The 24,016-nt window shown below is 42.0% G+C and overlaps 1 protein-coding gene and 1 long non-coding RNA gene across 2 annotated transcripts; one reads left to right on the forward strand and one right to left on the reverse strand.

Moving 5' to 3' along the window:
• Nucleotides 1–3,729: 3,729 nt before the first annotated feature.
• Nucleotides 3,730–23,803, forward strand: GLO1 (glyoxalase I). Its single transcript, XM_054021850.1, has 6 exons — nt 3,730–3,962; nt 6,372–6,454; nt 14,305–14,445; nt 17,629–17,696; nt 18,973–19,062; nt 23,440–23,803. The coding sequence occupies exons 1-6, from the start codon at nt 3,816–3,818 to the stop codon at nt 23,526–23,528; spliced, it is 618 nt and encodes a 205-aa protein (XP_053877825.1). The 5' UTR covers nt 3,730–3,815; the 3' UTR covers nt 23,529–23,803.
• Nucleotides 7,394–12,568, reverse strand: LOC128833745 (uncharacterized). Its single transcript, XR_008444326.1, has 2 exons — nt 12,145–12,568; nt 7,394–10,176 (listed from the first exon to the last, which is right to left on the reverse strand). It is a non-coding gene; the product is annotated as an uncharacterized LOC128833745 (long non-coding RNA).
• Nucleotides 23,804–24,016: the final 213 nt, after the last annotated feature.

The raw sequence follows: 24,016 nt of genomic DNA on the forward strand, positions 1-24,016 counted from the left end.
AGAATGGCCTCTTTTAGCACACCTATATGTTGTGTAAATTTTAAAATTGCAATTTAAAACATTTTAAAATAAAGTAGCTGAAAATCAGTTTTGCTGTTACTTACCTGCCAAAACCTGTGATCAGGGGATTGTGTTTCTCCAGCAAGTATTGATGACACACACTACTAAACATCTAAAATCAGATAAGATTCTTAAACACCCTCTAAAGCCTGTCAGAGAAACAGGGCAACTGTCTAAAGCAAAGTAGGAAAATATGGTGCCCATCTAATACACAGCATGGAATGCTCGGGATCAGGGCTGGATTAACCTTTTGTGGGCCTGCTGCCAAACATATTTGTGGGCCCCCATGGTGGCAATGTAGCATGGGGCAGGGGGTTCAGTCCCCGGAGTGAGGGGCCAGCAAGGGGCAATGGGGCATGGCATGGCAGGGGTGGCCCTGCTCCGTCCAGCCCAGTGTGAGGGCATTATTTACAAACCAGCAGTTGCCAGATGTACGATGGCCTGCCCGGTCCTGTGCTGCCAGCATGCCCCTTCCCCTTGGCAGTGGGCCCATGTTGTACCACACAGACCCCTCCCCCAATACCGGAACACACACACCCATTCTCTATAGCCAAAGCCCCCCCAGACCCACTATGCCCAGCACCCCCCAGACCCTGTCACTAATGGTCTCAAGTTGCAGTGGGGGAGGTTTAGGTTGGATATTAGGAAACACTAGTTCACTAGGAGGGTGGTGAAGCACTGGAAGGGGTTACCTAGGGAGGTGGTGGAATCTCCTTCCTTAGAGGTTTTTAAGGCCCGGCTTGACAAAGCCCTGGCTGGGATGATTTCGTTGGGAATTGGTCCTGCTTTGAGCAGGGGGTTTGACTAGATGACCTCCTGAGGTCCCTTCCAACCCTGAGATTCTATGAAATGCACAGTGCCCTGCACAACACCACAACTGGCCAGCATCCCACACAGAACCCTCACTCCCTAGTGCGTCAACACACAGAGATCTTCCCTGCTCCCTCATAGTCCAGCACACACACACACACCAGGCCCTCCAGAGACCCACTCCCCCATGCCCTGCCTCCTGACCCCACTCACTGGCCTTGCTGGGAGGCGATTGTGTCTGCCAGGATGAGCCGCCAGTGTCCTGGGGCGGGGAATCACTCTGGATCCTCGGGAGTGGTGTGATCAGCCAGGCCAGGGCCTGCCCCACCCGGGCTCCCTCAGGACCCACTTGCCTGGAAGGGCCCTGTCAAGCCCCCGACACTGTTACCCCTCCAACCCCCCCCCATCCACAACTGTCTGGGGCTGGCCAGGTTTCTGCATCAGTCTCAGCTCTAGGAGACAGTGGGGCCCCACAGGTGGTGGGAAGCAGAGACTGCCTGGAGCCGGAGGTGCACTGGGGTCTGGACAGGAGGCAGAGAGAAGCCGGTGGGTGAGGCCAGGGAGTGGAGAGCAGCCCTCGGCCGGCTGGCGGGCAGGCTGAGAAGAGCAAGTGGTGGGCGGGGGGAGGAGCCAGCAGGCTGGTGGGGTCTCCGGGCACAGTGCAAGCAAAGCATGCCCGGCTCCATGGGGTCACTGGCACCATTGTAAACCCAGCATTGCTTGGGATACCTTAACAGTACTTTCCAATTTTTGTATCTGTTTATTTTTAAATTTTGCCTCAACTTGACATTTCCTAGGTTTCAATTTTTTTTAATACAGTTTCATTTTATTTTTCCTCTTTAATTTATATATATTTGCAAACTGTACCATAACAAATTATTTTGTCTTTCAATTTAGCTCTTATGGTCTTAATTTTTTTAAATTCACTTATCTGTTTTGAATAATATTCTTTGCATTGCCAATAATTAAGAAAGGCAAGGAAACAGGGCCATTCCTCCCACTTATTTAATAACAAGATAAAACAAGTGAACTATACTCTGCAGCCCCAATCCAGCAAATGCTTACACACATGCTTAACTTTATTACCCTGAATAGTCTCATAGACGTCAAAGGAATTTTTCTTGGTAGTAAAGTTAAACTCATGCATGAGTGTTTGCAGGATTGGGGCCTACGTTCATATGCAGGACTAAATTAGGACATTTTTAAGTGATATTCAAACTTCGTGTTTTATAAAGATTGTAATTTTTCTTCATTCTTTGCATATATTCTGTAACACTCAGACAGTAAAAGGATTGTACCACTGGACGGTAGCTCTCTTGTGACTTGGAAACTCCTGCAATAAAAATATAAATACATTACAAATTTACACTCTGTGAGCTTTAATTATTCTGTTACAATATTTTGCAGGAAGATACATGATAATCCATTTTTTTTGTTTGTTTTTTAAGGGAGCAACATTTATAATTTCAACTGATTATCAGTATGCCTTTGTTCTACCTGCTAGTGCAATATTTGGCTTTCCTTTTGTTCTCTGTCAGTTTGAAAAAAAAGTTGTGGTTGTTCCTCTCTTCTTTCTCTTCACTTCATTAATATTTAACTTCACCCAAATCCACAATCTAGGGCAAGACAAAACTAGAGTTTCCCATAGGTTAAATATGATTCATCGAGTTCTAAAATGCAACCCACTTTGTATTATTTTTAACCATTTTCAGATTCCATTAAATATCCTTTTCAAATATGTGATGACATTTTGACTCAATATGATGACATTTTAGCACAACAATTTATGTTGCATCTTGATATGCTGATAAATCATGATTCCTCAAGTTAACTATTTAATGAGAAACAAGTTTGTTGTTTCTAACAACTGTGGTAACTCTAGTCACAAATTCTAGGCCACACTATGTTCCGTCACGCTGGAATCTATCATTTCCAAATCAAATGTTTATTGTCATAACAAGCTACTATATATAGGCACTGACCTGCGAAAAGAAATCTGAGAGTTGCCTTTCAGAGATATATACAACACACAAAACACTTTTCTGGGAAAGGGTCTTGCATTATTGCTTGGAATTTTGTATCGTGTCACTTTTGTAATATTGTCCAATTCTTATTTGGTGGTAGGTCACTAAATAGCATAATGCTTCATATGCTCTCCTTCCTCCCAGAGTTGCTTTAGATGCTTCTTGCTTTTTAGATTATGAGGCCCTTGAGTAGCATTCAGTGGCCACATTGATGGCATTGGTCTTGCTGAAGCACTTAACAGGGAGAACCACATGAAAATTGCTGTCTTTCTCCCTGAATTAAATGTAGATTGATTTCTTCCTTATTAGAGAAACAATAATTTATAGTATCCAGGGGTCAGCAACACCATGTTGTGCGACGGACACTTGACAAAATTAGCATATTTAGTGATGGATATTGGAGGGGGTTATGCCATTCAGTCACTCAATATTTTGAAAAATTACCATGGATCTCAAAATTTTTACCATGGACACTTGTGTCTGTGTACAGACACGTTGCTGACCCCTGATAGTTATCTGACAGTTTGAGGACATATCTTTCTCAAGCTCCTTGATATCTTGGACTGTGACAAGTATCTTGATTTCACTTTGTCTTCTGCCATAAAAGTTGTGCAGCTCTTCCACATATGTATTGTGCAATATATAAATAGACTCCATTCAGTGGAGCATTGCATATCACGGTTCGCTATTAGCTACACCACTACGAAGCACTGAATGGTGAGACTTGCAGTTTTGTTTAAGTGGCCTGCTTCAGGTGGTTTAATCGCAAATTAAGCATTGCATGCTGGGAATTGTAGTAAGAGAGAGCGTCAGAGACACCAGTGATGGAAATATTACATCATCCTGGCGTGCCCTAATTTGCAATGGTTGCAGTGACTGGCTGGGACGCTCCTGTATTTCTTACTCTGGGGGAGGTAGCTGATGAGAAAACGCCCCGAGCGTTGTGTTAGCGCTCCCGAGTGCCTGCTCAGCAGTTCCAATTTCAACATGTCGGAACAGCCGGAGCTCAGCGGCCTCAGCGATGAAGCAGCTTACACCGTCTGCGCCAACCCGGATCCCAGTACCAAGGTAAGCGGGCGACTGGGGGACGAAGCTGCTGATGAAAGAGGCAATCTGGGGAGATGAGGGATTGGAAAGAACGTGGTGACGAGGAAGGTGAGGCGATAGGGGAGTGGGGAACGTGCAGTGAGCGACACAGAGAGTCTGGCCTCTAGGGAGCAGGGGGAGACTGAACATTCCTGTGGCGCCCCTACGTAAAGGGGCAAGGAGGAGGATCTCCTTATGCAGCCCTAATGGTGGTTTCCCCTTTCACCTGGATTTCTTTGTAGTTGACTAACTAAGTCTGCATACAGTTGGACGGCATCTCCCGCACATGTGCTCACTGCATTTGATAAGGCTGGTGTAAACTTTACTCGGGGTTGGATCGGAGCCATGTGACACACAGAGAAATCTATCCAATTTTAATCTTTTTTAAAACTTTATTTTTTTCTCTTTTTAAATATGGGTCCTGTCACTTTTCTTGTCTCAAGCACAGTGCAGAAAGGACCAGCCTCACATTTTAAAGTTTATAATTGCAGCCAAAAAAAAAAAACAGTTCTGATAGCAAATCAACAGGATCGACTGTAGAAAGGCTCAAAGATTGTTAGTGTGCTGCATTTGAATCACACGGAGGGGAGGGGAGGACCTTGAGTAAAAGTTAAGACTCAAACTCCATTTTTTTATCTGTGTTGCAGTTTAGTACAGTACTTCACAGGATCTTTTATTCTGAAAAAGGATTGGCAGGGGAAAACTCCATAGACTAGTTTTATGTGATTGCCTCGTTTTGGAGGGGACTATGCAATAATATATTTGAACCATTCTTGATATGGAATTTTATCTTGTAAATTGTTTGTTAGGGCTAGACTCCCGAGGACAGTTTCCATTTTACATCAAAAACTGAATTCTTACGGCCATGAAGTAACTTAAATTTCCCTGTGGCCTGATGAGAACACACTTAAAAGAATGCATGCAGTTGTGGGGCACAAAGCATTGGCAAATTAGAAGAAATTGAGAGGGGAAAAAAAGCAATCTACTCAGGATCATTTAAGAGGCAAGAAGGGAGTCTGAGGGAGACAGAAAAATGCAGGATTTGGGTGTTGCTATATATGTGTAGGTTATCCAGACATCAAAGCTCATGCTTCAGAGCTTTGATTAGTCACCTGCAGAGATCAGGAAGGATTTCCCCCCCCAGTGTACAGTTGGCTAGATGTATTTTGATCCTCATTGACACCTTTCCCTGAAGCATCAGAGGCCTTGGCTACACTCGGGACTTCCCAGTGCTGCCGTGGCAGCGCTGCCGCAGAAGCACAAGTGTAGTCACGCCGCCAGCGCCGCGAGAGCTCTCTTGCAGTGCTGTATGTACTCCACCTCTCCGAGGGGAGTAGCTTGCAGCGTTGTGAGTGAGCGTGCAGCGCTGCAGGCTCTGATTACACTGGTGCTTTACAGCGCTGTACTCGCTGCGCTCGGGGGGGGGGGGGGGGGGGGGGCGTTTTCACACCCCTGAGCACAGCAAGTTGCAGCGCTGTACAGCGCCAGTGTAGCCAAGGCCAGAGATTGGTCACAGTTGGAGACATGATGGGATAGAATGGACCAGGGCACTGAAGTGGTACAGAGAATCCTCTTTCTAGGTGCCTGGCTTGTGTGTCTTGATCACATCTCAGGAAAAAAAAAAAAAAAAAATCACCAGATTTGGGGTCAGGAAGAAATTTTCTCCCAGGTCAGATTGGCAGGTACTTGGTTTGTTCGTTTTTTGCCTTCCTCTGTAACATGGGTCGTGGTTCATCTGGTAGGATCATCTGGGCATATCTCACCTAATCAATTCGCTGCCAGATGGCACCTTAGCCTCCCTTGTTCTGTGTCTGGGGCATGCAACAGTTTAATCTCCTGTGGACTGAAATGTTTTGGTCTAACTGAAGTCTTAGAGCATAATATAGGATTATCAGTGTGAAATGTAATACGCTCTGTTCAAAGATGATCTGATGGTCCCTTCTGGTCTGACATTCTGTTTAAAAGAGGCATACATCTAGAGGTGTAGTTTGACCCCCAAAAGTGGTTCAAATGGAGTAACTATGAGTAAAGGAATGGAAACCAGGATGAAGTATGTTAGCTTTTTTTGATTTTTAACTTAAGAAACAAAATACCAAAGCATTTATCATTGGTGAGGGAAAACAATTTATTTACAGAGCACTGTAAATTTGCATAGCATTTTACAGAATCATATCTTTTATTAATAATTATAGGTGTTTGCAGGGTCAGGGCAATAGACTTGCAGACATAGACATACCATGTATGTATTTATGTTTATAACTTTTTGGTCCTACTGACCTTGACAATATCATTCTAAATTATTGATTCACAATAAAAGCCCAACTTCATGTATTTGTATCGGCATCTTAATGTGCTTTCCTGAGTAGCATAACTACTATAATTTTTCTCTAGGATTTTCTGTTGCAGCAGACAATGTTACGAATAAAAGATCCTAAGAAGTCACTGGATTTTTATACAAGAGTTCTTGGAATGACGTGAGTAAAAATTGCATGAGATAAGATTTGTCTTAAATATATTTTGTATATTTTAATGATCCATTCTTCTGAAAAGCAAACCTTGGCATTTAAGACTGATTAACATGAACCAGGCTGAATCATCAGCTAGTGCCCAGTTTGGTGACTCACTTGACTTAATCTTCATGATTGAGGCTTTCTACAGTACTCTTACATTTTCAGTTGCAAACGGTGAAATCGGACTAGTTTTAAATCAAATGTTATACTGGGAAAATTATCAGCTTTTTGTGGCTAGTTTTGCTAAGTAAGCAAACAACTTTGGCAATTATAGGCTTGGAAGGATTAGATTTTTGTTGGTAAATGTCGATTTCACTGTACACTCTCAAACTGAGGGAAAATTTTTTTCCATCTGTGTTAATAGAAACTTAGATACGCAAAGTAAGAAAAATTTTGCTTGAAAACTTTTATTAGAGTTTGATTTAAGGATTTGTTTTTGTTTGTATATTTGGACATGTGATGTTGACTATTTTAATGATTAAACCAGATTTAACTTTTTTGAATCTCAACATGAACTATCATTAATTATTATATGACCCTGTCATTTTGTGATTCTGCCCTATTAGATCCCACAACTCTGAACATTTAAATCTATAAATATAGGGGGGAAAACTTTCAAACAAACGTTGATATTATCCACCAAAATTATTTTTAAAAAGTAAAAATTGAATTCTGCTAAGTCTGCTTATATAAAAGCTTACACGCTTTCTCATTTCTGATCCTGCAGTTAAATAATCATACAGAAATTGTGATATTGCAATAATTTTCGTAGTAATAAAATTCTGTCCTAAGCACGATACTCTGACTTAATTGCAGTATAAACAAGAAGCTGAACTCTTAGGACTGTTAAAAGGTTTCTAGGGCTGTGGTGACAACGCAGGAAAGGAAACAGAACGCCAGGTCTGTGGTAGCCGAAAAGCCCCTCTACCTCCAGGAACTTTTCCTGGGGCTTTTATTCTTTACACTTCCCTGCTTACAACGCTTCTCATTGGTACAAATCTTGCGCATAGAAAAGCCAGGCAGTATACATGCACATAAGATAACGAACCCATCTCTTGAGCGCGTGAACACCAGCTGCGAGGGTACAATCAAATCAGCCAAATAAGTTTCCCAAACACAAACGCTGGATTGAAGGTCACTCCTGCCTCGTAGCCATGGGAGCAGTTTGCCGCGCCTGTGGGCTGGCGATTCGGGAGCTATGCGTCCCTACATCCCCCCCTGTTTTATTTTATAGATGCGGTGTTTAAACAAAACACTCTCGCAGGGTAGCATACACAATGTCACTAGATTGGGTAAACATTAAACAAAGCAGCAAAGTAAAACATCAAACATCAAAACTAGGACCCCATACTATAAAAGGGTCTTCATCCACTCTAAGGGTGGCTATAACTAGATATAATCTCACCAAGGAGGAAAAACGTCTTGGCGGATGGCTTAAGCATAGCATTTCAGCATATCAATTTACTATTACATGCAAAACTATTATCAGTAAGCTTAAAACAGCACATTTCTTTCACTGTCTCACATCCCAGATGTTGCTGGGTGGTTTACAGACAGGAACAAGGCAGGTACTTAACAGACCTTGCATTTATACTTTTCATTACAGAAATAATGAGGGACAGCTGCATTTTGTTATACATAGGCCATCTTGATATCTTAATTCCTTACTTGTTTTGACTCTTGCCAACATACAATATTTTCTAGACCTTATCTACACAAGGTCACAATAACTTCTCACACAGTACTTTCTCACCCGCCTCACACAATCCTCGCTTCTACAAATCTCGCGTTATCAGGGTTACAGTTAGCCTGACTCTTACTAACAAACTGTCATGCATAGCAGTTCTTTTCTGACAGTTCTTTCCCTGCTTCCACGACCCCTCCCCCCCCCCTTTTTTTATTTTATTTTCCTAGTACAACAAACATTCTTAAATCTCTATTTGCATTAAGCCCTGGACTTCAAATTCTACATCAGATGCTTCAATCTTAGGGGTTCTGATTGGATGTAATGACAATGCATGATTAGCATAAACATGAAAGGTATTACTATTATTATGTCTTTTACAACAATGATAACATAATCCTAAGCTAACTAATAGCAACACAAGCAATAACATTCCCATAACAATAATATAATGGGGCTGTTGTACAATCTTAATCATAAAGCACAATACATCCTACTTAGTACATAAAATGGATACTCTATAAGCTGTCTGGAAAGCATACTTTTCAACTTAATATATATTATAAAGCATGTGAATTTGCCCTTGTACTTCAGAGATTTTCGGAATCTCTGGTAACAGTGAAAACAAATTCTGAAATCAGATACTAAACTAGTCCAATTAAAGGGTATCTGGAACCTAAGGGCTACTTGAAAAACTCTATCTGCAGGCCAGTAAATGATATGATTGCCTGCAGTGGTAATGAGATTAAAATGTATGTCTTGCAATGTGGAGGCTTTAACATACACACAGCTATCATTAGCTTAAAAGAGTAAGCGTCCTGTCAGGTGTAATCCCAGGAGCACTGACTAAAATTAACTGGGCATACCAGGTAGTCTAATTTCCCAGATGTCTTGGTGAATTACTCAATCCCACATGCATCCTCCCCATGGACCCAGCAGGATTCGGTATGTGAGAGGCCACACCCCTTCAACCGGTCCATATGCTTGGAAGGAGCATTGAGAACGTTTGCACTTTTACCCAGAAAGTCTCTAAGTATGTCTCCATGGCCGCAGATCAGATGGTACTCCTGATGTGTCTGTAAGGGCAGTGGGCCAAGCCTGATGCTCTAGATCATTCCGAATGGCCATTAGCTAGTCATTCAGGAAATCCTGAATTTCTGAACATGCTAGATCCCACTGCAATGCCTTCCCAGCCTCAGTGATATTCAATACCATCTCTGTCAGCAACTTCTGGGTCATTGTCTGTATTTGGATGTGTTACAGGGGTAATAGTGTAATAGAGGAGATGGCAGGGGCAATGGCAACAAGGTGCCTTTGGTACTTATCATTTAAAATCCAATTAGGGAGGGCAATACATGCTGAAGGACTTATCCAAAACACAGGGCGCAGCCTGTAAGATAAACCTTAAAATCTAATCAATACCACGTTCCCAAGCATGGGTCCCACAAGTTTCTTTCTGCTAGGGTATAATTCTTTGCTTCTTCACCAGGGCCAATTCTTAATGTCTTTTGTAGTCAGGAATTCCTGGACTTTATGGTTTCAATTAAGCAAGTGTTCCTTCTTCTCTTTTCCTGAAACAGTGTGGTTTAGCATCATGTAGGGGAGAGGTTACTAGCACATCACCCTGTAATGGTTTTGCTTCTTCTAGAAAAATTCAAAGCAACAGTAGGTCTGTCAGTGGACAAGGGAGAGGTTACTAGCACTTCACCTTGTTCTCTTTCCCTGCTGTCCAGGAGGCACAGCAGAGCTAGCAGGAGAAATAGGCTGATTAGCAGCTGGAGAATCCTCTCCAGGTGGAGGGGTCTTTTTGCAGTGAGAAGCATGGGTCCAGGTGGGCAGTCCTTGGCACTTCACAGCAGTGTTGGTGGTTAACAGGACTTGGAAAGGGCCTTTCCAGTGTGGAGCCAAAGCAGTCTTTCGTTGATGGACTTTACATAGACTCCGTTTCCTTGTTTCAATAAACGGCAGGGCTGCTAGGGTCTTTGGGTAGCACTTCTTTTATCTGTGAGAAAAAAAACCTAACACATTTCATTAGTGCCTGGCATTGTTTTACAAATCTCAGTTGTTTGGGCACATTCAGGCCCCCCCTTTTTCGTGGCTGTCAGCCAGGTCTTATCTTTGGACTGAGCTTGCTAGCTATTTTTTCCTCAGTTAACTCATTCCGTGCTTTTTCCTTTTCTCCCTTTCTCGGCTTCTTTTAACCTACAAAGGAAACTTTCACTCTTCACTTATACACTTTTTTCCAACAATGAACGCATACACATTGCCATTATACAGTACATTAGTCTTATTATTCAATGTATGCCATGTACACTCTTCCAGTAAAATAACTTTATTACAGAGCTTTGGAGCAACAAACCGGGACAAGCACACCCACTTTTGAGGAGTGCACTCGGTACAACCTCAGGTGTCTAATTGCTTTCCTCCCTCCCCAGCCCTCTGGCTAGAAATCTGAGGTAGCCAGAAGGATCCCATGGGCAATATGGGGAGTGGGTTAACCTTCCATGTCCTTGTTTCCAAAGACTGTTGGTATGCAAATTTTAACAACAATTTTGCAATTAAAAATCTGGCCAATGAAGTTTCTTTTTCTTACTTAAGCAAATATATCAGACTTTAGTATATCACATTTTCCTGATTTATCCAAACACTTTGTATTTCAAGATGAATAAAACAAGTATCTGCTTTTTGATTTAACCCTTCTATTTAAATTTGAGCTAGACTGTCCTATGAAAATATTAAATCCAACAATTCTGGCCACAAGACAAACATCACAAGACAGGACAAAGAACACAAAAATAATTCCTATTGTACCAGTAAATGCATGGTACATCGAATGCTATTCAGCTGGCATCCGTTTTCTCTGATGATCTGAAAGACAAAAGAACCGAGGTCTACCCCTTCTGGGCAGTCAGTCATTACTTAAAATATTTCCTTTACATACACATACTCTTGTTGATTTTAGGCAAAACAGAGAAATCACCACATATTTCCTTGTATTTGTTTCATATGCAGCCCAGGTTTCAGTGGCTACTACCTTATTAGTTAGAAAATTGCATTAATACAGATGCTTTCTGGCTTGCTTCCAGATCCAAAGCTATCCACGGCTTAAAGATTCTTACTTAAAAAGGGACACAATTAACTTTCCCGGACTTTTGATTGCCTTTTACTTCTTTACAGTGATCTGAACAAGACAACACAACCTATATTGGTAGGTTTGCATTTCTTATACCTCTTCTACAATATATACTGCACGTGTTTTCCACAATTCAATTTCCACAACACTAGCCACATCAATTTCTACACAAGGTGTAACTATTTCTTTTTAAACACCGGGTAAAGGCCATTTACTTAACATATAATTCAAAGAGCTGTCCTTAGAGGGTTTTACCAGAGAGTGTCTCCTTATCCTATTAGGACTCACCTTATCAGAGCACGAACCCCAGGGGCTGCGGTGAAGCAGAGAAAAGGGGTGAAACACCCCGTTGGCGCCGTTCCCAGTTCGCCGCAGCTGTCCGGAGTCCAATGTCCGAGCCAGGAGAGTCCCGGCGGAGTCACCAGAAACTGTTACCGAAATATCGGGTCCACCTGGCTGAGAGCCAATAACAGCCAGACAGGGATAAGGAGGAGTTGCTTTATTCTGCAGAATAAAGGAGAGCTTTGCACCTTGGTACAAAAACTCTGTCTCATACACATTTTACCGTTCCAGTTATCATCCTGGGGATTTGAAATCCCCATGCCTATAATTACTTACTCCTTTCCTTCCTCTATGCCCTCAAAGTTTCCAACCTGTTTTCCAGTCAAGAAGCCATACCGACCTGCAGTCCGGATACCAGGGGCACTGGCGGTCTATTTCCCTTAGGGGGTCCTCAATATGAGCGACCGGGACAACGATGCATGATCGCTGCCGTGTAATCTTGAACTCTCTTGTGTGCTCCTTCTGGGCACTATAAAGTTCGACCCCCATACTCACGAATAAGGGGCGGCAAACAGCCGCGGGCGCGCTCGGCATATCCAGCCGGTGAGTAGAGGGGTATCACGTCGGGGTCACCAGCTGTGGTGACAACGCAGGAAAGGAAACAGAACGCCAGGTCTGTGGTAGCCGAAAAGCCCCTCTACCTCCAGGAACTTTTCCTGGGGCTTTTATTCTTTACACTTCCCTGCTTACAACGCTTCTCATTGGTACAAATCTTGCGCATAGAAAAGCCAGGCAGTATACATGCACATAAGATAACGAACCCATCTCTTGAGCGCGTGAACACCAGCTGCGAGGGTACAATCAAATCAGCCAAATAAGTTTCCCAAACACAAACGCTGGATTGAAGGTCACTCCTGCCTCGTAGCCATGGGAGCAGTTTGCCGCGCCTGTGGGCTGGCGATTCGGGAGCTATGCGTCCCTACATAGGGCTGCCCTAGCTTCCTAGTGTTCTCGGCTCTTAGGTGTCTGCCCCAGAAGGTGGTTGGTAGGCATCCCAGTCCACTTGTGTGGGGAATGACGCGGGGAGGCTAGTGCCCTGCAGTGGCATTTTGTTTGTGCTAAAATTCATTTCAAACATCAAGCACAGCAGAAGGGCTCTGAAACAAAGTTCTGGCAGATTTGAAACATTCTGACATATGAAAGAGCCCCATCTAAAGTTAATAAGGAAAATATTTTCCAGATATTTTCACACGAGTGAAAGGTTCAAGAAGCAGTGGGTATAATGAGAAGTGAATGAATATCTCTGACTGAGCTATTTCATATAAATGGTATTTGTTACTTAGTGAGAAAAGTGATTGAAACAGAGTATATATTAGTCTGAGTGACCTAGGTCTCTTTGGAGGAGATTTAGGGTGAAAAAGATTGAATCAACAGACGTTAATAGGCATACCGAGTCGGGTATTTCCTATGCTGTTTTTTATGTTGTATGAAAAGTGAGACATTAAAACATCTTTATTGCTGGAAGGAAGATGGAATTGAGGACGGATTCTCTGAGTACAAACCTTGATTTATTTTCTTGAAGCTAATGGATTTTCACAGGAAATGCCATACCAGATAAGTCTAGTAGTCTATATCTAGTACAGTATCTGTGTCTGACAGTAGCTAATACCAATGCCTCAGAGGACAGTGCATAAATATCTGTAACTGCCAATAAAGAAACAAAACTTCCCTTATGGGCAGGCTTTCCTAACCCAAGGCATCTAGCAGCTGGCTTATGCCAGGAAATATGAAGGTTTTGTAGCCTGTTCTTTTCTATCCTATCTAATGTAACTGTGAATGTTCTCATCTATCTAAATGTATGTTATTGTTGGGTTGTGGGGTTTTTTTTTGTTTTTTGTTTTTAAATTCTCCTAAGCACAGCCTCAGTGCTATCTTGTGGCAATGAGTTCAACAGATTAATTGTATTGAGGTTTTAAAAAATGGATCCTCTTACTAGTTTACTGCCTGTTAAGTCTTTGGTGAAAAAATAAATAAATAAGGGAGATGGACATAGGCACCCTTCTGGAAACTCCCATGCACAAGGCGTTGAATACCAGTCTCAGCCCTGGTCTACACTGTGTGGGGGGAATCGATCTGAGTTATACAACTTCAGCTACATGAATAATGTAGCTGAAGTCGACGTACTTAGATCGACTTACCGTGATGTCATCACCGCGGTGAGTTGACTGCTGCCACTCCCCCGTCGACTGCCTGTGCCTCTCGCTGAGCTGGAGTACAGGAGTCGATGGGAGAGTGCTGGGGGGGTGTGTCAATTTATCACGTCTAAACTAAATGCCATAAATCGATTCCCCGCTGGATCGATTGCTGCCCGCCAATCCGGCGGGTAGTGAAGGCATACCCCCAGACTTGAGATTTTTACTCTATTGTACCTACAGTTACTAGTTTTCAGATGTTCGTAAGTTGTTTTTTTTTTTTTAATTGATTATTTTCCAAATGTGTTCATAGATGTAGCTCTCAAGAATATTTCCATGACACAAATTTGAAAATTGAACTACATTTGAGGTATTGGGGGGAGGACTGGGCGGGGCAGGGAAGAGTGTAGTCATAATTCTCTAAAGTGAGGAGAAAGTGTGTTTTGTTTTGTTGCAGTCTTGTAGCAACTTTAAAAACGCCATCAATTATGACTTTTTTTTAAATAAAATTGTTGCCTTTTAGATTGCTCCAAAAATGTGACTTTCCTGCTATGAAATTCTCACTTTATTTCTTGGCTTATGAAGATAAAAATGATATCCCAAAAGATACAAAAGAAAGAACAGCTTGGACTTTCTCTAGAAAGGCTACACTTGAACTAACACAGTAAGTGTTAACTCCAGCTTTTTACAGTTCACTTCTGTTTACATTTAATGGACATTAGTTACAACTGTGTGCTTTGCAGTAGGTTATATTATTGCACTTGTGTTTTTATCTGGTCATGGGTTGTGTACAATTAATGTAATGTGGAAAAATACTTTCTCTTATCTCATAAAAAGTATGACTTGGATGCTGGATACCTGAACAAGTAGAACTGTGCTTTTTCTCAATATTCATTAGCCCTAACATAGTAAAGAGGAGAGGGGAACTGCTTCCGGAGGAAAAAAACTAATTAAAGGAGAGCAGTGAAAAGGAAGATGAAGGGGTCCAGTGTACTAGGAAAGGAATTTTAGAAAACAGCTCTGAGGTGGTTGTGGTGCACTGGATTGAGGACACTGTTGGGAGTCAGATCTGGATTCTGTCCCCATTGCTTCTGTTAACTCACTGTGTGACCTTAGAAAAGTCATTTAAGCTTTCACTGTATAGAGTACTTTGAGATAGATGGATTAAAAGTGGTACAGAAGAGGGAATAAAATTATTTTCTTTGCTTTTGAGTGCATGTGGCTCTTTTAATGTCACTTTATCATGTAATACTACAGTGGATGTGAGAAGTTTGCTTGAGGTCTCAATTGTTACACAAAATGACTAACTATTTTGTCAGTGTGCCACCATGTGTTTTGACATGGAAATAAAATGTATACTAAATGTTTTGATAGCTGGTAATGATAGGTGCTGTGGTAACTTATGTAGAGACATAGAGAACCTGCCAAATAGACCAGTACACAAACTACTTAAAACAAATTTGTACTCCCCCATAGTACTATTTCAGGTCCCTCTGCCCTCCACACCCAGTGAACAGTTGAGTGCTGACCCTTGCAACACCCCCTCCTCCTAATCTATATGAGGTTAGAGCCCATCCTAACCCTTCCAGAGTTGAGCCTGAATCCTTGAGAGGAGCAGAGAGTCTAGGCACTGCTACAGCCACAGCAGTAGTGAGGAAGCAAGCTTGACTCTGCCTGCCTGCCTTCTGGTGTAGGGAATATACCTTCAAGGTCCCAGAACTGTTACTGCCAACTTATGACGTGACTAACAATTTGCAAACGTGCTAGGGAAGGGATTTTATTGTGGGAGTGGATTGTAATGACCCTGGAATAGTGGCTGAGGGTAGCCTAGGGTTGAATGGTGGAGAGAGGGCAGGGCAAAGGGATTTAATGTATTTAAGTGTACTTGGCGGGGGGTGGGTGTGGGGAGGTGTCTCATAACAGTGAAAGATGAGCAATGCAGTAATAAGAAGCAATCAGGAATTCAGTTTCAATGAGAAGAAAGAAAATTTAGTGAAAGGTAAACACTTATAAAACATCCTACAGCTCATACTTGTATTGAGCCACAAGATTTGCAAATGAAAGAGCTGAATAATTGTATGACCTTTTATACTATTAAAACAACGAGTCCGGTGGCACCTTAAAGACTATTTTATTTGGGTATAAGCTTTCATGGGTAAAAAACCCACTTCTTCAGATGCATCTGCATATTTAATATACATAATGGGGTCCCAACTCTGGAGTCTTCAGGCACAACTGTAATTAAATTAATATAGTACTATTTGATATGAGTGTAGTAAATTTGTACATGTGAGTCCATATATTGCACAAACGCCAACAACATTATCTTAGGGCATGTCTTCACTAGCAATGTTAAAGCGTTGCCGTGGCAGCGCTTTAACATGGCTGTGTAGTCGTGGCACCAGCACTGGGAAAGCTGTATAAAAAAACCCACCTCCATGAGGAGAATAGCTCTGGGAGCACAGCCTACATTGCCACTGTACAGTGCTGAAACTTGCAGCATTCGGGGGGTGTTTTTTCACACACCTGAGCAAGAACGTTGCAGCGCTGTAAAGTGGCAGTGTAGATAAGTTCTTAAATATTGAATGACACTTTAAATTTTAATATCTGAAAACCATCTAAGTCTAACAAAGCATTGTGAAATTGGAATGCATGACCGTGATTGCCAGGAGAATGATATAAATAAGTCCTCTGATATAAGGCTCCCATCTCCACAGCAAGTGCCTAGATCAGGGAAGGGCAAACTTTTTGGCCTGAGGGCCACATCGGGATGCGAAACTGTATGGAGGGCCGGGTAGGGAAGGCTGTGCTCCCCAAACATCCTGACCCCTGCCTCCTATCTGACCCCTCTCACTTTCCGCCCCCTGACTGCCCCCCACCCATCCAACACCCCCCCCCCCCCCGCTCCCTGTCCCCTGACTGCCCCATCCCCTATCCACACCCCTGCCCCCTGACAGGCCCCCCGGGACCCCACCCCCATCCAATTCCCCCTGTTCCCTGTCCCCTGTCTCCCCTGAATCTCTACCCCTTCCAACCGCCCCTTGACTTCCCCCAGGACTCCCTGCCCCATATCCAACTCCCTGGCCCCTTTACCATGCTGCTCAAGCAGCATGTCTGGAGCCGTGCCTCCCCGCCGGAGCCAGACATGCTACCACACTGCCCGGAATGAGGGCGCAGCCCTGCCGCCTAGAGTGCTGCCGGCGTGGCTGCTGGGGAGGGGGGACAGCGAGGGAGGGGCCAGGGGCTAGCCTCCCCTGCTGGAAGCTCAGAGCCGGGCAGGACATAGTTTGCCTGCCTCTGGCCTAGATAGTTAAATTTGATTTTTAAAGAAGTATTTATCTGAAATTTGTCTTGTAGATGAGGCAAAAGAGAACATTTTAAAAAACCAATTCAAAACATGGAGAATTGCATACAGAATTCTATCTGTAGGTGCATTTTGAATTCATCCATATCTGTAGTATCTGAGTGCTGTAACTTTGGGAGACTATGATTCGGGGGAGGGATAGCTCAGTGGTTTGAGCATTGGCCTGCTAAACTCAGGGTTGTGAGTTCAATCCTTGAGGGGGGCCATTTAGGGATCTGGGGCAAAAAAAAAATAGTTGGGGATTGGTACTTCCTGGAGCAGCAGGTTGGACTAGATGACCTTCTGAGGTCCCTTCCAACTCTGATATTCTATGAATGAGGACAACTGTCCCTGAACTGTAGGGATCTAGGTTGTAATGTATCCTTTGCTCTGAGTAATTCCATATATTTCTAAATATTTTTTGATTCCTCTCAGATTTTTTTTTTTTAAATAGCATGCTGCTCTTCATTTTATATTAATTATGTTTTTCCCTTTCTCTTGTAGTAATTGGGGCACTGAAAATGATGAGAATCAGTCTTACCACAATGGCAATTCAGATCCTCGGGGATTTGGTATGTTTTAGAGAAAGTTACGCGCTGCAGTCATTTTTTCTTCTTTTCAGTCTTAGATTTTTTTTATGTCTTTAGACAATTTAAATTGAGAAAATGTTCATATGTAAAATAGAGCAATAAGTTAAGTGTACAGGTTATTGGAACAGTTCTACCACTTTGTGTTTTGATAACCGTACAATAAAAATGCTAATAATGTATGTAGATAAAGTGACTTAGCATTATGGATTAGTTTAAATAAAAAAGTACTCATTTTGGAGACTTGAAGAGATTTTGAAATCTGGAATTTTACCTCTGTTTTTCTGGTATACAGACCCTTGAAAATTAGGAATAAGAACTTGTGGGTAAATATATTGTCTTAAGAATAATGAGCCACAGTTGTAGTTTGTACATAAAATTGACTCTTAAAGCAAGTTTATCATTGTTTCTGGTAGACATTTTAACATTAAGATTTTAGTAAAAGATATTAAAAATAATATTTTATCTCTGGTTGCTCCCAGTGTTGAGACTTCGTTAAAGAACATGAACTTGGATCTTGGTTGGAACTCAGTGTGTAATTAGTAGAACATTCAATTTTTTAAAATATAAGATTGCGTTTTGCTCAGATATATGGGTGAGAGCAGGATTTGGCCCTGATGTGCAGAGGAATTCTGTGACTTAATATTTTGAATGTCTGAAAGGTCACTGGTATGATTTATCAAATACATGTTTTAGACTAGACTATACTTGATTTGATATTTTGAGTTTCTGAACTGATCCCTGAACTTGGGAACAAGTGATTAGTATTCTTGCCTTTATAAACCCAATATTAGTGTTTTAAATTCTTAACCTATTTTGTAAATACAGAAAACTTCCTGGTACTTGGACGTACTGTTTTTATGAACACTTTCTCTTTTGCCTTTACCTTTCAATTTCATTTTTCTTCTACTCTGATTCTATTGTGTATATCACTGTGTCACTAGAGTATTCTGCAAAACATTTTAACTTTTGAGACCCTGTAAAACAGCTAGCTCACTAGGAGAAGAAAACGCCAAAAATCATAGTATCCTTAATACATTTTTCCCTCTCTCCCCCTTCCCCACCCCTCCCCCCGAAACTAAAACAGGGCTTTCCTTGAGTAAGTTATTTTAACACATTTAGATACATTTTAGGTGAACTAACTTGGAAGCTCTTTGCATAGGGTAAAGTGCCTGTCATATTTTGGTGCTGTAACAACAATCCATTTGTTGTAATTTTTGCTCATTTATGCACTATGTCCTCTGCTTACTCTATTGCACAGGTCACATTGGAATTGCAGTCCCTGATGTAGCTGCAGCTTGTAAGAGGTTTGAAGAGCTGGGAGTGAAATTTGTGAAGAGACCAGATGATGGTAAGTCTTCACCAAGACATCTTATCAATATGATTTGAGTCTTGATTTATTTATTTTTTTCCCCCTAGTAAACTGTGAATTCGTCTTTCTTTCATGTATTGTTAGGGGAGGAGGCTAGGTGATATGGGTTTTTAATAGCTGCTGTGCGTTCTGGAATTCATTCATCATCCTCGGGTTTTGCTAGAACCAATCAAAGTTTCTCTCTTTTATACACTAGGAAAAACTTACATTTGGTCTGCCCCAGGGTAACTTCTGGAAATCTGGTCAGCTATCTATGGCTAAAGTTTGTGCACTTTTGTTGCTACTTCAATTGACCATGTTGTGTTATCTCCTCTATTCCATATAGAATTTTATATGGCAGCAATCCTATGATTGGGAAAGTTTTGCCCTATGTGCCAAATTCACATGTAACATCTGTGTTGCCTCATTTTAACATCCTAGAAGCCTAATGAAATACTCTATTCATCAAAACTGGGAACGTTCCACAGCTTGTCATACACTGCAACCCTAACAGTCCCCTCTTAATTGTCTTTTCTTTCAAAGTATACAGATGTTCTATCTCTGTCCTTTTTTTTTTTTTTAAATACAAAACTCTAGTCCTTGTATCATTCTGGTTACTTTCTGCTGTTTAGATTCTAGATAATTAAGGCCAGGGCTGGCTCCAGGCACCAGTGTAGGAAGCTGGTGCTTGCGGCGGCCAATTCAAAGGGGCGGTACTCCATCCGATATCAGGGCGGCACATCCGGGTCTTTGGCGGGAATTCTGCGGTGGGTCCCTCATTCCCTTTCTTCCTCTTTGAGCTGCCACTGAAGTGCCACCACTCATCATTTTTGCTGCTTGGGGCGGCAGAAAAGCTGGAGCCGGCCCTGATTAGGGCCCTACCAAATTCATGGTCCATTTTGGTCAATAACGGTCATAGGATTTTTAAAATAGTCAATTTCATGGTTTCAGGTGTTTACATCTGAAATTTCATGGTGGTGTAACCGTGAGGGTTCCAACCCAAAAGGGAGTTGTAAAGCTGTTGTAGGAGGGTGGCAAGATTGCCACACTTACTTCTGTGTTGCCTTCAGAGCTGGGCTGAGAAGGCTGCAGCCAGGGGAGGTACCTGGAGTTGGGTCTGATCTCCCCCGAAGAGCAGCCTTGTAGGGGAAGTGGATTGTAATGACTCTGGAAGAGAGTCTCAGCAGAAGCAGGCCAGCTCATGCTGCCTGCGTGCCCCAGCGCAGACCTGACTGGCTCCGTCCATCACTTCCCACCACCCCACAGAGACCCACAAAATCCTGAGGGCCCCCCCCCCTTTGTGCCTCCAGAGACCACTCTCCTCCCCTCTGCTCATGAACTCCCTATAATCCCCTCCTTTGCCTCCCCGCACTTAAGTCCATTGGCTGGGAGGCTCCCAGTCTATTGGCCAAGGGGAAGCCACAGGTGAGCCAGCCCCAGTCATCATCATCACAGGCACAGCAATTGTTCGGGTATTTAATTTCACTGAGGTAAGTAATTTAATCTACTCTTCCTTTCCACACAGTTTGTGGCTTTTCCTGTAAGAAAATTTACAACTTCTTTGCAAAGAAGTCCATTTATAGTTTTTCACTTGAGAAATATATTTTCTTGTTAACTCAGTTTCATAGGCAATTTAAAAAGTCACTTGAATTGTACCTGTTTGTTTGTTTGTTTGTTTTTCATTGATCCAAAAACACATGGAAGATATGCAGATTTTTATTGCTGTGGGCCAAACCACCCTATGTGGAAATGTAAGGGTATGTCTACACAGCCGCCCAGCGCTGTAATAAAACCACCTCCGCAAGAGGAATAGCTACCAGCACTGGGAGCGCGGGTACCAATGCTGTAGCACTGTCTACACTGCCACTTTACAGCGCTGAAACGTGCATTGCTCGTGGGGGTGTTTTTTCACACCCCCAAGCGAAGAAAGTTTCAGCGCTGTAAGTGGCAGTGTAGACCAGGCCTAAATGTCCAAGCTAGAAAAGCTCTGCAAGGGTAAGGGTCCCCTCAGGAAATTGTCCTCAAGTGATTCATTCTTCTGGGCATTCCATTCTATTGTTACCTCCTATAGTGATGATATTGATCAGCGTTTCCACCCACAGGGGAGATGCAGAAGACTGGGTCAACCCTGCAGCGACTCTGCCTCTACCCTTGTTCTGTCCGCTCCCTCTACCAGCCCCTTTGGCCTCCCTAGGATTCCCCCTGCCATTACTCCCTCTGGGTCTTCTTTCTCTGGAGCTTCTCATAAAGTAAAGCCTGTCACTCCAGGTTCTTATCTCTGTAATGTATTTATTGTTAATTAATCCACTATGGGAGTCCCTCAACTCCCCCTTCAGCCATCTGTATAAATTGATCCCCTCCTTTACATATGTTCTGCCCATAGGGGTTTCTGTAGCCCTAGGGCAGCAATATCCCCTGTGCCTTTGCAACAGAGTGAGGGAAGGAGACCACGAGTTCCCTATTTATGTGATTTGCAAGAAGTATTATCATTACTCAGGGTAAAATTATGTTTAAATGATATAAGTGCCTTGTAAAATCCCAAAGCAAGCTCATTTTCATTTCTCATGTAATAATCTCATACTGTATACACATATTTTTTCATTAATTATTAGTTGAATTTATTATTATTTATTAGCTAGCTAGGTTACTGTATATTTTCAGCGTGGAAAATTGTGTGCCATTTTATGGGTTGAATGACATAACCCCACCCCCACCCCTCCCAAATGTCTGAGTCCGGTAATTTTGTCAAGTGTCTGTCGTGCAACATGGTGGTGCCTACCCCTGCTTATTAATGTAACCAAAACTGCAGATTGAACCAAATTGGCTTAACTGTATTCCCTTTTTTTTTTTGCCTTTTACTACTGTTAAATCCTCTGAAAACTTGTTTTTATCCATTACTAACCTAATCAGTCTTCTAGTTATAGTGGTATAGAATAGGAATATTGAGGGTTATTTTTTTTCCTTTTAATTGTATAATCTTTTATATTTCATGCAGTGGAGAGTGTTAAAATATTCCTCTGAGGTCTATATTGAAAGAGAATATCATTGCATAATCTGCTTTTAAAAAAAAAAATCTGGCAGGGAATCAAGAAAAATCTGTATTATCAAATCCTTTCCTATATGAAGGGACCTCACAGCTCCAAGACAGACCTCACTTTCCCTTTTTAACTCTCTTCTATGAATTGCTCTTGTCAGTAACTGCCTTTCATGAAAAACTTTGTCATGATAGCATCCTTCCAACAGGGAATGAAAATAGCTCTCCTTTTGGAGCACTGATTCCTACTTGAATTGGAGTGTAACATCACGGAGCACACAATTCGCTCTATGATACCCCCACTTTCTGTTCACCATAGGAAGAAATAGACCCTCTACCTGCACTAGAGATCTTTTGAAATCACACATAGTAATGTAACTGAAGCCCTATGTTTCTTTGGCTGGAACTAGCATTGGTATGTGTGACCCTAGTGCAGAGGCTGGGAATCAACTTTTTAAATACCCTGATGGATAGTATAGACCTTGTATAACCTTTTTTCTAGTTCATCGTCAATTTCTCTGTCAAAGCAAATGGCAATTAAATGTCTTTGCTGATAAACTTAAATTTAAAAAAAATCATGAAGTAGGTAACATGCTGGCAGTATTTACCTGAAACTTCCCACCTCGTTAGCAGGTGTTGATGCTGCTAGGAAAGGGTTAAGTGAGTGCTGTTGACTTTGAGATAGATGACTCAATACCATTACCTGGGCAGAAAGAAACGGGGGAAGGGAGAATCTAGATGTGAGCTGAATAGTCCTCAGGGAGGAACCCTAGGATGAGCCATGCCTGGGGAAAAGGTGTGAGTTGAGTTTTGGCTATAACAAACAAACATACAAAAATACAACACCCACCAGGAAGAGCTGGTGTTTGGACTTCACGTTCATTGTTTGTATAGGTGGTTGGAAAAGGCATCTGATGACATAGTGCAGCAAAAAGCAATTTTAAAATGGCAATTTTATAACATTGGTTCCAACTTTTGTAGTTAGGCTGAACTAGAACATGACAGGGTTATAGTGTCACTTCAGTTATGTCAAGTATGATATGATAACGCGCAAACTTGCAGATATACTATCTGTCCCATAGTTTTAAAGCGCAAGTTAATCATACAAACTGCTTCCCTGATTGTCTTTAAAAGTCTGAACTGGATCCTTGGGGTCGGTGATGAACTGTGATCTTGAACACATTATTTAAACTTCCTACTCTGTCTGCCACGCAAAGACAATAGGAAATCTTGAAACCATAAATCTGTGTCGTTCTTGTCAGTGTAAAATATGAATCTCAATGTTTGAAGACTATTAAGATTGTTTTTAACTATATCTGAAAATATGTATCTTTTTATTGTAGGTAAAATGAAAGGACTTGCATTTATTCAGGATCCTGATGGCTACTGGATTGAAATTTTGAATCCTAACCACATGGTGACCCTCATCTAGTTTTAAAGTAACATACTATACAATAGGTACAAGTCTTTTCCAGGAGGCTGAAAACATATAACACACTCTACTATTTATGAGACATATACTTGATTGAGAGGAATTAACCTCACTCACAAATAGTTCTTTACCAATCCTGTTAGAATCTCATCTTGCTTGGATTCCCCTTTGTATTCTTTTGTTTTCTTTTTTGTGATGCCACTGCTTCCTGTTTCTAATTAGGAGAGCATAATACCATCTGTGTTTTGAAAATGCACTCATGCACATTCACCATTTTTGCAAAAAAATAGGATATTCTCCCCTTCGGGGCTGATTTGAGTTAGTGAAATTTTGGCTGCTGTGTTTGAACCAGTCTGAGAATTGGTATATTGGGGGTGGGATATGTGAGTAGGAAGATTGCTGTATCTTATGTCGTGTAGGTCTAGCACCAGCGACAGGTTTTTTGTTTGTTAAACTTGGGGAGGGGATAAAACACTTTAAGCTAGACT

The sequence above is a fragment of the Malaclemys terrapin genome, chromosome 3 (assembly GCF_027887155.1).
Source record: "Malaclemys terrapin pileata isolate rMalTer1 chromosome 3, rMalTer1.hap1, whole genome shotgun sequence".
NCBI lineage: Eukaryota > Metazoa > Chordata > Testudines > Emydidae > Malaclemys > Malaclemys terrapin.

Excerpts from the sequence above, each read along its gene's own strand:
- GLO1 (XM_054021850.1), top strand. The coding sequence starts at position 3,816 with ATGAGAAAACGCCCCGAGCGTTGTGTTAGCGCTCCCGAGTGCCTGCTC. Across the intron at positions 3,963-6,371 it reads ACCCGGATCCCAGTACCAAG|GATTTTCTGTTGCAGCAGAC; the intron begins GTAAGCGGGCGA and ends ATTTTTCTCTAG. Across the intron at positions 19,063-23,439 it reads TGTGAAGAGACCAGATGATG|GTAAAATGAAAGGACTTGCA; the intron begins GTAAGTCTTCAC and ends TTTTTATTGTAG.